At 42.4% G+C, this 14,884-nt stretch overlaps 1 protein-coding gene and 1 non-coding gene across 3 annotated transcripts in view; both read left to right on the top strand.

The window, feature by feature from the left end:
• Positions 1-14,884, top strand: part of LOC135544023 (netrin receptor UNC5D-like) — a 214,807-nt gene that overhangs the window by 187,887 nt on the left and 12,036 nt on the right. The window contains exons 10-12 of one of the 2 annotated variants that reach the window (XM_064971374.1): positions 770-991; positions 7,575-7,659; positions 11,515-11,686. In XM_064971374.1, the coding sequence (XP_064827446.1) occupies positions 770-991; positions 7,575-7,659; positions 11,515-11,686 (479 nt within the window). Of the gene's footprint in view, positions 1-607; positions 992-7,574; positions 7,660-11,514; positions 11,687-14,884 lie in introns of both variants that reach the window. The other variant, XM_064971364.1, reaches the window with a different exon arrangement.
• LOC135551663 (U7 small nuclear RNA) lies at positions 12,111-12,163 on the top strand. Its single transcript, XR_010457347.1, has one exon. It is a non-coding gene; the product is annotated as a U7 small nuclear RNA (small nuclear RNA).

The raw sequence follows: 14,884 nt of genomic DNA, 5'->3' as shown, positions 1-14,884 counted from the left end.
GATGAAGACCACCTCCTTGGACGATTGAGTTGATTATGAGAGCTGAAGGACCGTCATTTACAGGACGGTCACCCAGACCTCCTTAGCACCTTCCCAGCCACACACACACTTACACACACACTTACACACACACACACACACACACACACACACACACACACACACACACACACACACGCACACACGCACACACACACACACACACACACACAACCCCAGCGCTGTGCTGTGACCACAGACAGAGAAGGACTGTGTCCTCCAGGAGGATGACTTTGTGTACAGAGAGGAACTGACTCCAACAGATGGATTATGGCAATCAAGCTGTGTATGCTTGGTAATTAAATCTACCTCTGACCAGTGACTATGACTCAGCCCTGACCTGGATAGCTACAGTATCTTTTATCCAGGTTATTTACCTGTACCGTAACTCTGTGTTAGTCACATACCCTGACATGTTATTCACACTAAAAGCCTGTTTTCCATCAGTTGACAGAGTGTGCTCCCTGCTCAGTGGACTTCACTTCAGCCAATGGCTCCAGCAGAGAGAGCTAGGGTATTTAGATGACGGCATGACTTTGTGGCTGTGTGTTCCACTCCATCTCTCTAGGGAGCCCACTGCTTCTCAACTCCTCTCTGCAGCCAGAACTGACAGTGGGCCGGACTTATAGCAGCCCCATCTGCTTCAAGGACTCCATAGACAATAAAGAGCTCTTTGACCCCCTACCAGACAACAAGGTCAAAGTTCAGAGCTCCTTTATGGTTTCACTAGGTGTGGCCGACCGCGCTGAGTACCACGCTCCCAAAGGCCATCCGCCCGAGACCTTCCCCAGGGGGCTGAACCGAGACTACAGCAACAGCACTGTGGAGAGACGGTGCACCAAGAAGGGCCTGCTCACCCCCAACGGGCCCCCCCTCACCCCCACTAAAGATCAGATGAGAACCACGGGCATGTTTGGGCATCTGGGCGGCCGGTTGGTGGTGCCAAATACTGGTGAGTTCAATGTGTTTAAAGACTGAATTACACTTGAAGCTGTGTTTAAAGCTGAATTAAACAGTTTGTGCTGCCAAATACTGGTAAAGTACAGTACATGGGTTTAATGAAGAGAGATGGGTAGACTGTTCTCTGATGATGGCTACTCTGTGCTAATATCTCATTCTAGCATGTTTTATTCTATTCTAATGGAAAATAAAGTTCTCAGTTTAGCAAAAACATTCACACTCTTGACTAATTACAAGTAGAGGTAGTCTAAGTGAATGTCTTGGTTAGTGAAACCAGGGACACGTCTCAAATGGCACCCTATTGTCTATGGGCCCTGGTCAAAGGTAGTGCACTATGAAAACAGTGGGGTGCCATTTTGGACTCAGACCAGGTCCCTTTAATCTCTCTAGAGTCTAATGCATGTTGCTACAGTGCAGTAGGATTCATTAATGTTGTTTCCCAGGTAGGTCAAGTACAGGAAGCTAGTATAGCTGTTTGTTATTCCTCTACATTCCCACCAGCCCTCCCAGGCAAACGGGGGTCAGGCCTCTTATCATAGACAATGACTACAAGTGGAGGGAGTAGATGAGTTTGCTATGAGGACTGCCACAGTTGTCAGGGGTCAACAGTTCCATGTGAACTGTAGCTTTGACATCTCTCTCCCGATCCCTAGTGTGTGTAGGGCCCTCAGCTTTGTTGGAGAGGCACTGATGGAGAGGCACAGGAAAATCAGACTCCTTCAGTCTGATGGTTGTGTGTGAGGGGAGAGAGTCACAGCGGTCAAGTGGACCACTCTCACATCTACAATGTCGTTAACGATGCTGAACAGACGACCATACATGGCCAGCACTTGGCTAACTGCCAGTCTCTTCTTTCAGGATGAATACATGTCCTACACGCTCGAGCACAAGTGTAAACGCACATGAACGTGTGCGCACACACACGCAGACCGACAACGTTCAGTACAAGCTCAGACATCAGTCAGTCCTGTGGGACGTAAACTGATGATGATCAAACTTTGGCGGTGTGAGCATAATCCTCTGGGCTAAGGATGTTGTTCACTGTCACTCTGGGGATTGAAGAGGTCCTGGAGGGCTCCTGCGCAGCCATCCCCCAGTGAAACATCTGACAGGGTGGCAGGTGAACGCTAACTGCTTGATTTGCAAGAGGGGAGATGACAGACAGGGGGATGACAAAACACTTCCATTGCTGTTTTATCGACAGGCAGACATGGAATCTCCTCTACAGCTGCTATACCCCAGTCTTCACTAACCCTTTGTAAGGTTTCAGACAGGGTTTTTAGGCATTGTAAGTGGTATTGTTTCCAATATATGAATGGTGCTATGAAGCTGTGTGGTTGTGCTGATGCGCAATATTGAATGTCTAGTCCTGCACTGAAGTCTTTTACCAGTGCAGGTCAACACAGTCACAGATATACAGTACCTTGCAAAAGTATTCAAACCCCTTGGATTTCTTCACATTTTATTGTGTTACAAAGTGGGATTAGTTGTATTTTTTCCCCCAACAATCTACACAAAATAGTCTGTCAAAGTGTAAGAAAAATTTGATATATATATATTTTTTATTAATAAAAAATATATATATATATAGTTGTTACATAAGTATTCAGCTCCCTGAGTCGATACATTTTAGAAACACCTTTGGCATCGATTACAGCTGTGAGTCTTATTGGGTAAGCCTCTAAGAGCTTTGCCCACCTGGATGATACAATATTTGCCCATTATTCTTCAAGCTCTTTCAGGATATTGGGGTTAGATTTGCAGCAGATTTGCAGCAAGTCAAAACTGTAACGTGGCCACTCAGGAACAGTCACTGTCTTCTTGGTAAGCAACTCCAGTGTACCTTCGGAAAGTATTCAGACCCCTTGACTGTTTCCACATTTTGTTACGTTACACCATTATTGTACAATTGATTCATTTGTGTGTTTTCCTCATCAATCTACACACAATACCCCATAATGAAAACAGTTTTTTAGAAATGTTTGCTAATTTATAAAACATTTCAAACCTTAAATATGACATTTACATAAGTATTCAGACCCTTTACTCAGTACTTTGTTGAAGGACCTTTGACAGTGATTACAGCATCAAGTCTTCTTTGGTATGACGCTACAAGCTTGACACACCTGCATTTGGGGAGTTTCTCCCATTTTTCTCTGCACATCCTCTCAAGCTCTGCCAGGTTGGATGGGGAGCGTTGCTGCACAGCTATTTTCAGGTCTCTCCAGAGATGTTCAATCAGGTTTGAGTCCGGGCTCTAGCTGGGCCACTCAAGGACATTCAGAGTTGTCTTGGCTGTGTTCTTAGGGTCATTGTCCTGTTGGAAGGTGAACCTTTGCCTCAATCTAAGGTTTTGAGGGCTCCGGAGCGGTTTTTCATCAATGATGTCTCTGTACTTTTCTCCGTTCATCTTTGCCTCGATCTTGACTAGTCTCCCAGTCCCTGCTGCTGAAAAACATTACCCAGCATGATGGTGCCACCACCACGCTTCACCATAGAGATGGGGCCAGGTTTCCTCCAGATGTGACGCTTGGCAATCAGGCAAAGCCAATCTTGGTTTCATCAGACCAGATAATCTTGTTTCTCATGGCCTGAGAGTCTTTAGGTGACATTTGGCAAACTCCAAGCGGACTGTCATGTGCCTTTTACTGAGGAGTGGCTTCCGTCTGGCCACTCTACCATAAAGACCTGATTGGTGGAGTTCTGCAAAGATGGTTGTCCTTCTGGAAGGTTCTCCGATCTCCACAGAGGAATTAGAACTCTGTGACCATCGGATTCAGAGTGATCATCACCTCCCTGACCAAGGCCCTTCTCCCCTGATTGCTCTTGGTGGTTCCAAACTTCTTCCATTTAATAATGATTGAGGCCACTGTGTTCTTGGGGATCTTCAATGCTCCAGATATGTGCCTCGACACAATCTTATCTCGGAGCGCTATGGACAATTCCTTCAGCCTCATGGCTTGTTTTTTTTCTGACATGTACTGCCAACTGTGGGACTTTATATAGACAGGTGTGTGCCTTTCCAAATCATGTCCAATCAATTGAATTTACCACAGGGGACTCCAATCAAGTTGTAGAAACATCTCAAGGATGATCAATGGCAACAGGAAGCACCAGAGCTCAATTTTGAGTCTCATAGCAAAGGGTCTGAATACTTATGTAAATAAGATATTTCTGATATTATTTTTAATACATTTGCAAACATTTCTAAAAACCTGTTTTCGCTTTGAAATTATTGGGTGCCATATAAACCATTTTAGAATAAGGCTGTAACGTATCAAAATGTGGAAAAAGTCAATGGGTCTGAATAATTTCAGAAGGCACTGTAGATATGGCCTTAGGTTGTTGCCCTGATGAAAGGTGAATTCCTGTACCAGTCTCTGGTGTAAAGCAGCCTGAAGCAGGTTTTCCTCTTATTTTGCCTGTGCTTAGCTCCATCTCGTTTCTTTTTATCCTGAAAAACTCCCAAGTATTTGCTGATGTTAAGCATACCCATACCACGATGCAGCCACCACCATGCTTGAAAATAAGGAGGCAGTTACTCGGTGAGGTGTTGTTTGGGATTTGCCCTAAACATAAGGCAAAAAGTGTATTAATTTGCTGTGTTCTTTTTTGTCAGTATTCCTTTAGTGCCTTTTTCATACAAGATGCATGTTTTGGAATATTTTTATTCTGTATATTTATTTATATTCTTCTTTTCACTCTGTCATTTAGGTCATTATTGTGAGTCACTACAATCATTTTGATCCATCCTCAAAATTTTCACAGCCATTGATCCCTTTAAAATCACCAATGGCCTCGAGGTAACATCCCTGAGCAGTTTCATTCCTGTCCTACAGCTCAGTTCAGAAGGACGACTGTGTCTTTGATGTGTCTGGGATGAATTTTGTGATATTCAATTGCGATCCAATTACGATCTTGTCTCATCGCTGCAACTTCCCAGCGGGCTCGGGAGAGGCGAAGGTCGAGTCATTCATGCTCTGAAACATGACCCGCCAAACCGCACTTCTTAACACCCGCCCGCTTATCCTGGAAGCCAGCCGCACTGTTGTGTCGGAGGAAACACCCGCCACAAAGGAGTCGCTAGAGCGCGATGAGCCAACTAAAGTCCCCCGCAGCCTAATCCTCCCCTAACCCGGACGACGGTGGGCAAATTGTGCGCCGCCATATCGGACTCTCGGGTCACAGATGGTAGTGACACAGCCTGGGATCAAACCCGGATCTGTAGGGACGCCTCAAGCACTGCAGCAAAATTATTTACTTGACCATGCTTAAAGAGATATTTAATACCTGATTTGTTATTGTTACACATCTACCAATCACTGCCCTTCTTTGAGGCATTCTAAAAACTCCCTGGTCTTTGTAGTTGAATCTGTGCTTAAAATTCAATACTTGACTGAGGGACCTTACAGATGTTTTATGTATGGGGACAGAGGAAATGTTCATTCAAAAATCATGTCAACCCCATGTGATTTATGTGATTTGCTTAGCTAACGTTTACTTCTAAACTAATTAGGCTTGCCTTAATAAAGGGGGTGAATACTTATGCAACAACTACAGTATATTTTAGTTAATAAGGATGTAAATTTTATTTATAGATTCTTGACAAAAATGACCATTAAATCCATTTTAATCCCACTTTGTAGCACAATAAAATCTGAAGAACTCCAAGGGGTCAGAATAGTTTAGCAAGGCACATGTAAAGTGTTGTTCCCGTGTTTCATGAGCTGAAATAAAAGAGCCCAGAAATTTTCCATAAGCACGAAAGTTTATTTTTCTCAAAATGTGTGCACAAATTTGCTTATAACCCTGTTATGGCTGCAATCTCCCTATCGGGATAAGTGTCATCAACAACCGCTGAATAGCATAGCGCTACATTCAATAAATATTACTACAAATATTTATATTCATGAAATCACAAGTGCAATATAGGAAAATACAGTTTAGACTTTTGTTAATCCACCTGTCGTGTCAGATTTTGAAATTATGCTTTACAGCGAAAGTAATCCAAGCGTTTGTGTAAATTTATCGATCGCACAACAAAACATTAAGTACACTTACCTAGCATCAGGAAGCTTGGTCACGAAAATCAGAAAAACAATCAAATTAATCGTTTACCTTTGATCTTCGGATGTTTTCACTCACGAGACTCCCAGTTACACAACAAATGTTCCTTTTGTTCCATAAAGATTATTTTTATAATGTTATAATGTATATTATGTTCAGAAATCCACAGGAAAGAGCGGTCACAACAACGCAGACGAAAATAGTTTCCATAATGTCCACAGAAACATGTTTTATAATCAATCCTCAGGTTGTTTTTAAAATATATAATCAATAATATATCAAGCTCAAATGTCTTTCACAGTAGGAGAGGGAAAAGCAATGGCTGCCCAAACGCTGTTGCGCGAGCAAAACTCATGTGACCACTTGACGCGATGTTATCGTTCTGGCTCATTTTTCTAAATAAAGCCTGAAACTATGCTGAAGACTATTGACACCTTGATGAAGCGATAGGAAAAGGAATCTGGTTCATATCCCTTTAAATCCAGCAAAGGGAGGCTATGGAACATGGAGTTTTCAAAATAGAAACAACTTCCTGTTTAGATTTTCCTCAGGGTTTCACCTGCAATATCAGTTCTGTTATACTCACAGACAATATTTTGACAGTTTTGGAAAGTTTAGAGTGTTTTCTATTCAATACAAATAATAATATGCATATATTAGCAAGTGAGACTGAGGAGCTGGCCGTTTACAATGGGCACCTTTTCATCCAAGCTACTCAATACTGCCCCTGCAGCCATATGAAGATAATCAATCCACCTGACAAGTGTGCCATATCAAGAAGCTGATTAAACAGCATGATCACTACACAAGTGCACTTTGTGCTGTGGACAATAAAAGGCCACTCTAAAATGTGCTGTTTTGTCATACAACACAATCCCACAGACGTCTCAAGTTTTGAGGGAGTGTGTAATTGGCATGCTGACTGCAGGAATTTCCACCAGAGCTGTTGCCAGAGAATTGAATATTAATTTCTCTACCATAAGCCACCTCCAACATTTCTTTAGAGAATTTGGCAATCAACCGGCCTCATAACCGCATACAATGTGTAACCATGGCAGTCCAGGACTTCCACATCCGGCTTCTTCATCTGCGGGATCGTCTGAGACCAGCCACCTGTATAGCTGATGAAATGGAAGAGTATTTCTGTCTATAATAAAACCCTTTTGTGGGGGGAAAAAAATTCTGATTGGCAGGGCCTGGCTCCCCAGTGGCTGGTCCTTTCTCTCAAGTGGGTGGCCCTATGCCATCCCAGGCCCATCCATGGCTGCACTCCTACCCAGTCATGTGAAATCTATAGATTAGGGCCTCATTTCCTTCTTTCAATTGAATGATTTCCTTATATGAACTGTAACTTAATAACATTTTGTAATTGTTGCATGTTCCGTTTATATTTTTGTTCAGTATAGAAGAAATCCGTGTTATGTTCAACTACAGTATATACAGGCATCTCAAAGATATCTTTAGTGTTTTGTTGTTATCGTTGTTGACTCTGTTGTTGTGTCTTACAGGAGTCAGCCTGCTGGTTCCCCATGGTGCGATCACTGAGGACACTTCCTGGGAGATGTACATGGTGATAAATCAGGGAGAGTCCAGGTGAGAGCAGATCTCATGACCATCTATCTGTATGTCAGTCGCTCTCTATTGCTCATCTTTCATCATCAAGCCTTACCATTCTTTATCACCTGGACAATGCTACTTGTTCACCCTTCCTCACTTGTTTTAGCCTCATGAGTTAAAAACATTATAAATACGGAGGTCTCTGGCAGATGAACCCAGCGAGCACCACAGATTATCTAGCACTCTCCACACGAATCATTTAGGTGGCAAGATCAGGCTGATAATTTCCACTGTGACCTCGCAGGTGATATTCTAGCTTTGATCTCTCATGTGCAACAAAGAAATTACAGCTCATGTGGAGCAATGCGGGTTTATTCCCAATGTAGTCTTGATTAATTTAGTCTAGCTTACTTCAAATAAGTAAAGTGTTGATGTGTGGAGTTTGAGTTGGTGTTGGTCTAACAACAACAAAAAAGATCTGTTTGTATTTCAAAGCTAGAGCCACCTGTTTTGTACACCCACATTCCTACAACAACTTGTGAATGTAAAGATCTACATTCGAAATGTTCTTTGCTGAAGTTCTGGATGCCAGGTGTTTTCTCCTTGGCTCTGCCAAGATGGTGTGGGAATGCGGTCATGGTCGGGCTGTGCAATACATCTCACCCACGTGAGGTTGACATGCCTCCCTCGCCCGGCCACTGTACCTTCTAGTTAGCCTCAATAACACCCCACAGGGACAGACTGTGGCTGTGCCCCCTTTTCGTTATAGTGAGACTACTTTTGACCAAGACCCATAAGACTCTGGACAAAAGTATTCTCACTACTGTATATAGCAAAAAGAGTGCCATTTTGGAAAGATTTGTGAGCTCTCCTAAGCCCCCTCGGGTCATTTGTCCATTCGATCTGCAGGTGGGATGTCACTGACTGTCTCTGGCAGGAACTATTGTAATGGTTTCAACATAGCATTCATTTTTAATGCCACAGGGAGAAAATATGGTTGTCCAGTTTATATCTTCGTGTCCCTCATTCTCTTGAGCTCATGAGCAAGCAAGTACTTCAAAGATGTAATTTAGTAATGTAAATGTTTAATTTAACTGTATGCATTTCTTTGTTCGAGAAAGAGAGAGGCTAAAAGGGATAGATGAAACATTAAATCATAGCTTGGTATGTGCAGCCAATTGTAGTCCATAACGTACAGCTTTCCCTCTTCGGTACCAATGTGATGAATGCCCCCATTCTCTGCCCATAACATGTGCCTATGCGTCGCCTTAAAAAATGGACAAAAACCCAGTTGGACAGGCAGGTAGGAGAGTACAAGCAAATAAAGGTGAAGCTAATGGAGCATGTTAATGTGTGCATTTATTAAGCCCCACGCTGCCTCCGCTCTCTCTGTGGCGTCGTGGCCCAATAGGCCACTTTGCATGGCTCCCCAGTCCCTGAAGAGTGAGTCATCAGTCACTTTGAGTAATGCACCTCATCTAGGGCCAGGGAGGAAGCCGAGCCGTACGTTGGTACAGGACCCTTCATGATGATGACAAGTGGAATTGAAAAAGAGAGGGGTCCGTCCCAAATGGCACCCCATTCCCTATATAGCAAACGACTTTTGACCAGAGCCTTATGGGCCCTGGTCAAAAGTAGTGCACTATAAACAGAAGAGGGTACCATTTCGGACTCAGCCAGGATAAGAGCCAGAGGCACTTCTTCTTTTAGGTGCTGCTGCTTCTAGACTCCTCTCAGTCATAAGTGTTAGGCAGCTACTTAAAGTCCAGCTAATCTGTTCCTTGCTTAGCTACTCTTGCCGTTGAATGTGTGATCAGGCTCTTCGTTGTTGACTAAAGGACCATCAGAACTCTCGCTGGACCATTCAAAAACCAGCCAGGGCTACTATTAAAACAGCACAGTGATTGACGTGAGCAGTGAGCTCTCATCTGTATAAAACAGGTACAGGTTAACTGTGTGAGGTGAAGGTTATATGAATAGAAATAGTCATCATCAGCACTGAATATGCAATCACATATTTTATTGCTATTTATTAGTGTATTTTACTAGCGTATTCACAATCATGTAACTGCAAGTCAATGAAAGGAAACATATATATTATGTTTTGTCAATAGATGTACTGACTGGTTCAGATGCGGAAAATGTTTGGGAAGTCTGAAAGGTGTCTGTATTGTACAGTATACATTGACTGTGAGAAGTGAATCATGAAAGATCTTAACCATTGTTGGGCAATCCACACTCGAGCACATTACCAGTCAAAAGTTTGGACACACCTACTGGCACAGTAGGGCAGGTTTGGAAACACCTCCAAAGCTGTCATCAAGGAACTGTAATAGGTGGCTACTTTGAAAAATATAAAATATATTTTGATTTGTTAAATCACTTTTCATTTTTTTGGTTACTACATGATTCCATATGTGTTATTTCATAGTTTTGATGTCATTGCTATTATTCTACAATGTAGAAAATAGTACAAATAAAGAAAAACCCTTGCATAAGTAGGTGTGTCCAAACGTTTGACTGGTACTGTATGTGGCAATCTTACTGAAATAATTAAGTTCATCTGCCACAATATTATTTCTGTCATTGTTTATGCCTTGGGTTATTTGTTTAAAGTCACACTGCATCTTGACGCGGTGAACTTTCCACCTCACTCACTTGCTCAATCACTCAAGGATCTGGATATAGCCTAAATCAGTTTTTATTCAGTGGAGGAAATCTTGACAATTCACAGTTCTCAGATCTTTGATGACTGATATGAGCTTAGAGAGCTTTGCGAAGGCGTTTCGCTGCACTGCCTTGATCTTCCTTGGCCTTTTCAAACCACCGCCTACCCTTCCTACCCCCCCTGGCAACACAACCTGAAGATGCTATTTATTGTCAGCCCTTTTTTAATGAATACGCCATCCATTTTTAAGGTAAATCATATTCTGACTTTATGACTCTGTCTCTAGCAGGGAATCCAGGAACCAAACACCTGCAGGCTGCTCTCTGTGTCTTTATGCTGTTTGTAAATTTGCATGACTGTCCACCGCCCTCATTCGTTTTCCTTCATTAATTGCTTTGATTTCATGCAGCACCACCACAAGGAGCGATGGAAAGATAATGACTCCAAGATGATAAACACAAGGCTGATGAATATGCAAATTCATCAGCGACCGACCGGCACACAGATCCCTTTATAAGACTTTTATTGGTCCACACTCAAGCCCTTAACATACATGATCTAAAATATGTCCCTGTTTTGCATGGGGAATAGATTCATGTCTTAAGTCAATTATGTAGAGTTAGCATTTCAGTTGTTTTTAGTCTTATAATGACGTACTACTAAACGATGTTCGTTTAGTAGTACCTTGAATTTGCAAATCCATTAAATATATATATATTTTTATATTTTTATTTATTTTATGTTTAAATTTGTATTATTTTACCCCTTTTTCTCCCCAATTTCATGGTTTCCAATTGGTAGTAGTTACTGTCTCGTCGCTGCAACTCCCATATGGACTCGGGAGAGGCGAAGGTCGAGAGCCATGCGTCCTCCGAAACACAATCCAACCAAGCCACACTGCTTCTTGACACAACGCACATCCAACCCGGAAGCCAGCCGCACCTATGTGTTGGAGGAAACACCATACACATGAGACAAGGATATCCCTGCCGGCGAAACCCTCCCTAACCCAGACGACGCTGGGCCAATTGTGCGTAGCCCCATGAGCCTCCCGGTCGCGGCCGGCTGCGGCAGAGCCTGAGCTCGAACCCAGTGCCTTAGACACGGAAGGCCCCCCTCCATTAAATATTTGACCACATTTTATCAAATACATTATACCTGTAGCTACAGTTAGTTGAATAGCTTCTTTTCAGAATCAACCAACGACAATTAGTGTTTTTCAGTTTCCAGACGGAGGAAGGCTGTGAGATCCTACTAGGACCAGAGGTCACCTATGGTCCTCTAGGCCTAGACCTCTCCAGTCCTGTTGCTATGACGATAGCTCACTGTGCAGAGGTTGACACTGAGAACTGGAACATCCAACTGAAGAGGAAAACACAGGACAACAGTTGGGAGGTAAGAGAAGCCCCTTTAACCATAAAGAACTCTTTTTGCTCTCTGGGCCAGTTACTCAGACACAGATTGCATTTTTTAGTCCAGGACCGAGTCCACCCACATAAGAAAATACTACAGTTTACTATAGAATACTACCTCGATCATGTGTAGTACTTAGTATATACTTGTGTGGTATACTGTAGAATACTATAGTAAATACTAGTATTATCGACAAAAAACACCATTAAATAATACAGAAATGTATGCAAAACATTTTTTTTTACTATAGTAAATACTTCTGTATTATATTTGCATATACCCTGCCCATCCCCCTCCCCCATACTGCAATTTGTGCCATCTTTAAATGAGAAACCCACATGCCAAGTATAGACCATATATTGTGTTTCCTACAGGTTATAGAAAGAGCAGAAACTGAACTACCTGAAAATGTGCTCTTTTAGTATTTCTCCAGTAGGTTTCCTCTAGAAGAAAGCCCCCCAGTTTTAAGTCAAAGATAATAAAACAAAAACTGTTTGGGAAATACTACAGTAATGTCCCCCAAAACACTAGTGTTTTTGCAGACTGTAGTATACTGTACAGTAAATACTACAGTATACTATTCCCTAAAAAGTGCACTAGTTTTGACCAGGGCCCATATGTATGAATTGAGTGCCATTTGGGATGGATCCTTGAGCAATGCCCTGCTCCGCACCCTTTGCCCTCAATAGCCTTTTCACACTTCAGACACAACAGTGAATACTACAGTAAAGTCTGAAAAAACACTACAGTGAATACCATAGTATTCCTACCATAGTATACATTGTTAGTATTCTTTTCATGTGGGCAGGCCCTATGTTATTGTTTATTTTTTCTTCTATAACCCTGTGTGTTTTTAACTGGTCAAAGATATTCCCAGATAGAGGTTGTATTTTCCCTTGACACCTCAACACAGTTTGTTCCATCAGCTCTTTTAATTTCCTGACCTCTGTATCTTTCTTTTGGGAGGGACAATGTTCCAGCGAGCCTTTTTGTGATGTGCCTGTTGAGATGTGTGTGTCTAAAGTGTGAAAAGGCTCTTGAGAGCATAGTGTGTGGAGCAGGGCATTGCTAAAGGATGCGTCCCAAACTGCACTCAATTCCTACGTAGTGCACTACTTTTGACCAGGGCCCATAGGGATCTGGTCAAAAGTACTGCACTTTAATAGGGAATAGGGTGCCATTTGTGACTTTGTGACTCACACAAAGGCTTACGGTCACTGTGGATCCAACAGCCTGCTTGAGGGGAACAACAGCCTGCCTGAGGGGAATAACGTTGAGAGGGCTGGAGAAAAAACAAAACAATTACAGCATGTAATAGCAGAGAAAACACATTGCTTGTGTCAGTCAGACGGGGTAACGACAGGGCAAAAGGGCCCGTTAGACATCGGAAGTATCGATTGGTGGATTCTGGATGGACATACTGAAATGGGTGTGGACGTGAGGCAATCAGGGGAAGAGTCATGGAAATGGCCTCCCATCTGACCTGGACTCGCCGGATGTGTCCCAAATGGCACCCCTTTCCCTATGTAGTGCACTATTTTTAACTATGGGCCCTGGTCAAAAGTAGTGCACTATATAGGGAATAGGGTGCCATTTGTGATGCCACTGCCTGCCCTGCTTTCTAAGCACCTCCCACTTCTCAGGACATGTTCACTAAACAGACACGTGAATCAGCCTACCTGCCACTCACTGGCTTTTTCAGTAATTGTTAGACGTTGGTTTGTTACCTTTTGTATTTCTCAACACCGTTGTTTAAGACACTATGGCCTACACCCTAAAGCCATAGTGTTTGTTTCTTCCCATGCAAAGTTGCTAGTAGTAGGCTTAGTTGAGATATTTCAGCATTCTTGTCTTTTTTCCCCGTGTGTACTGTTCGCCTTAGGAATGTCTAATATTATTTTGTTGTCTAAAAAAAGAGCTTTCTACAATCTATAACTTATTGTACATTCCCAAGAGGTTAATACACAACCCAGAGGCTCGGCAGGCAATGCCCTCCCTAACTTAGAATTATTTGTTCATGAAAATGTGTTTTTGAACAAAACAAGTGTAAAATAAAAGAATTAAGAGCATTTCCAGGCAGGTAGTAATATAATTGTACATCTGACCACGTTTTGACAGACTGAACAGGGGGTCAGAATAATGAATATTGTAGTTCTGCCCCCGGCTGTTATGCTATGTGGTGTCGGTGATTAAAACAGGGTTGTTATTTAGAATATTAGCAGCCTCTGGATTTGCTCCTGCACCCACTCTGTCCTATATAATGCTGTTACAACCAATGGAAGTGGGCTGTGTGCCCTATGTAAGGCAATTAACTATACAAGAGGTTGTAGCAGTCCTTGCATGTATCACTGGCTTGCTTACCCCAGGCAATGAAACAATGGGAATGGGTGGCAGGGATCTTTGTCTCAATTACGGGCTGCCTCCTGACCCCACCATTCATATACACCATTTTTGTCTCTTGCCCTTTTCTATGGGTATATCCCAGATAGCTATTCACATATAGTGCACTACTTTTGACCAGAGCCCCATGGTGTCATTTGGGACAAAGTCTATAATCTCTCTTGGATATACAACATTCACCGCTGCAGATTTCATACCCTGCAGACTCCCTGGAGGTCATTCTAGCTGAGGATGGTACAGGTGTGTGATGGACATACTGTAGCTAAGCCTTGCATCTCATTAACTGACTCTGCGACCAAAGGTTCAACACGCAATAACAAGAGACAGCGAAATTGGTAGCTACTAACCATCACGCCTTCCTTGGCCCTTCATTACTTCTCATTTGTGTAAATTATATAGCTTTGTATGTCTCCAATTTTCTCGCTGTTTTTTTATTTTATTTGAAGTGAACACAGCTGTTTTAGAGGGAGATAATGTGGGATATAATTATGGTAGCTGGCTGGGATGATAAAAACGACTGATTCCATTATTGTAGTTTAAAATAATAAAAGGGATTTCCCAACTACTGCTGCTGTTCATGATGACTGATCTGTGTTCTGAGATGTTACCATCTCATCTACCTCGGAAACCCGTTTAAAAAAGCACTTCAATTATATTCATTGAACCAAACATTTAAATGCTCCCATGATGACACAACACTATAAAAGATGCTGAACAAATGCACATCCACACATAGCACAATTGCATAATTATAGTATTTCTTCTCAATGTAATCAAATG

This window comes from Oncorhynchus masou, chromosome 1 (assembly GCF_036934945.1).
Source record: "Oncorhynchus masou masou isolate Uvic2021 chromosome 1, UVic_Omas_1.1, whole genome shotgun sequence".
Classification (NCBI taxonomy): domain Eukaryota; kingdom Metazoa; phylum Chordata; class Actinopteri; order Salmoniformes; family Salmonidae; genus Oncorhynchus; species Oncorhynchus masou.
The sequence above is the reverse complement of the archived record's forward strand: the minus strand, read 5'-3'. Positions and strand labels throughout refer to the sequence as shown.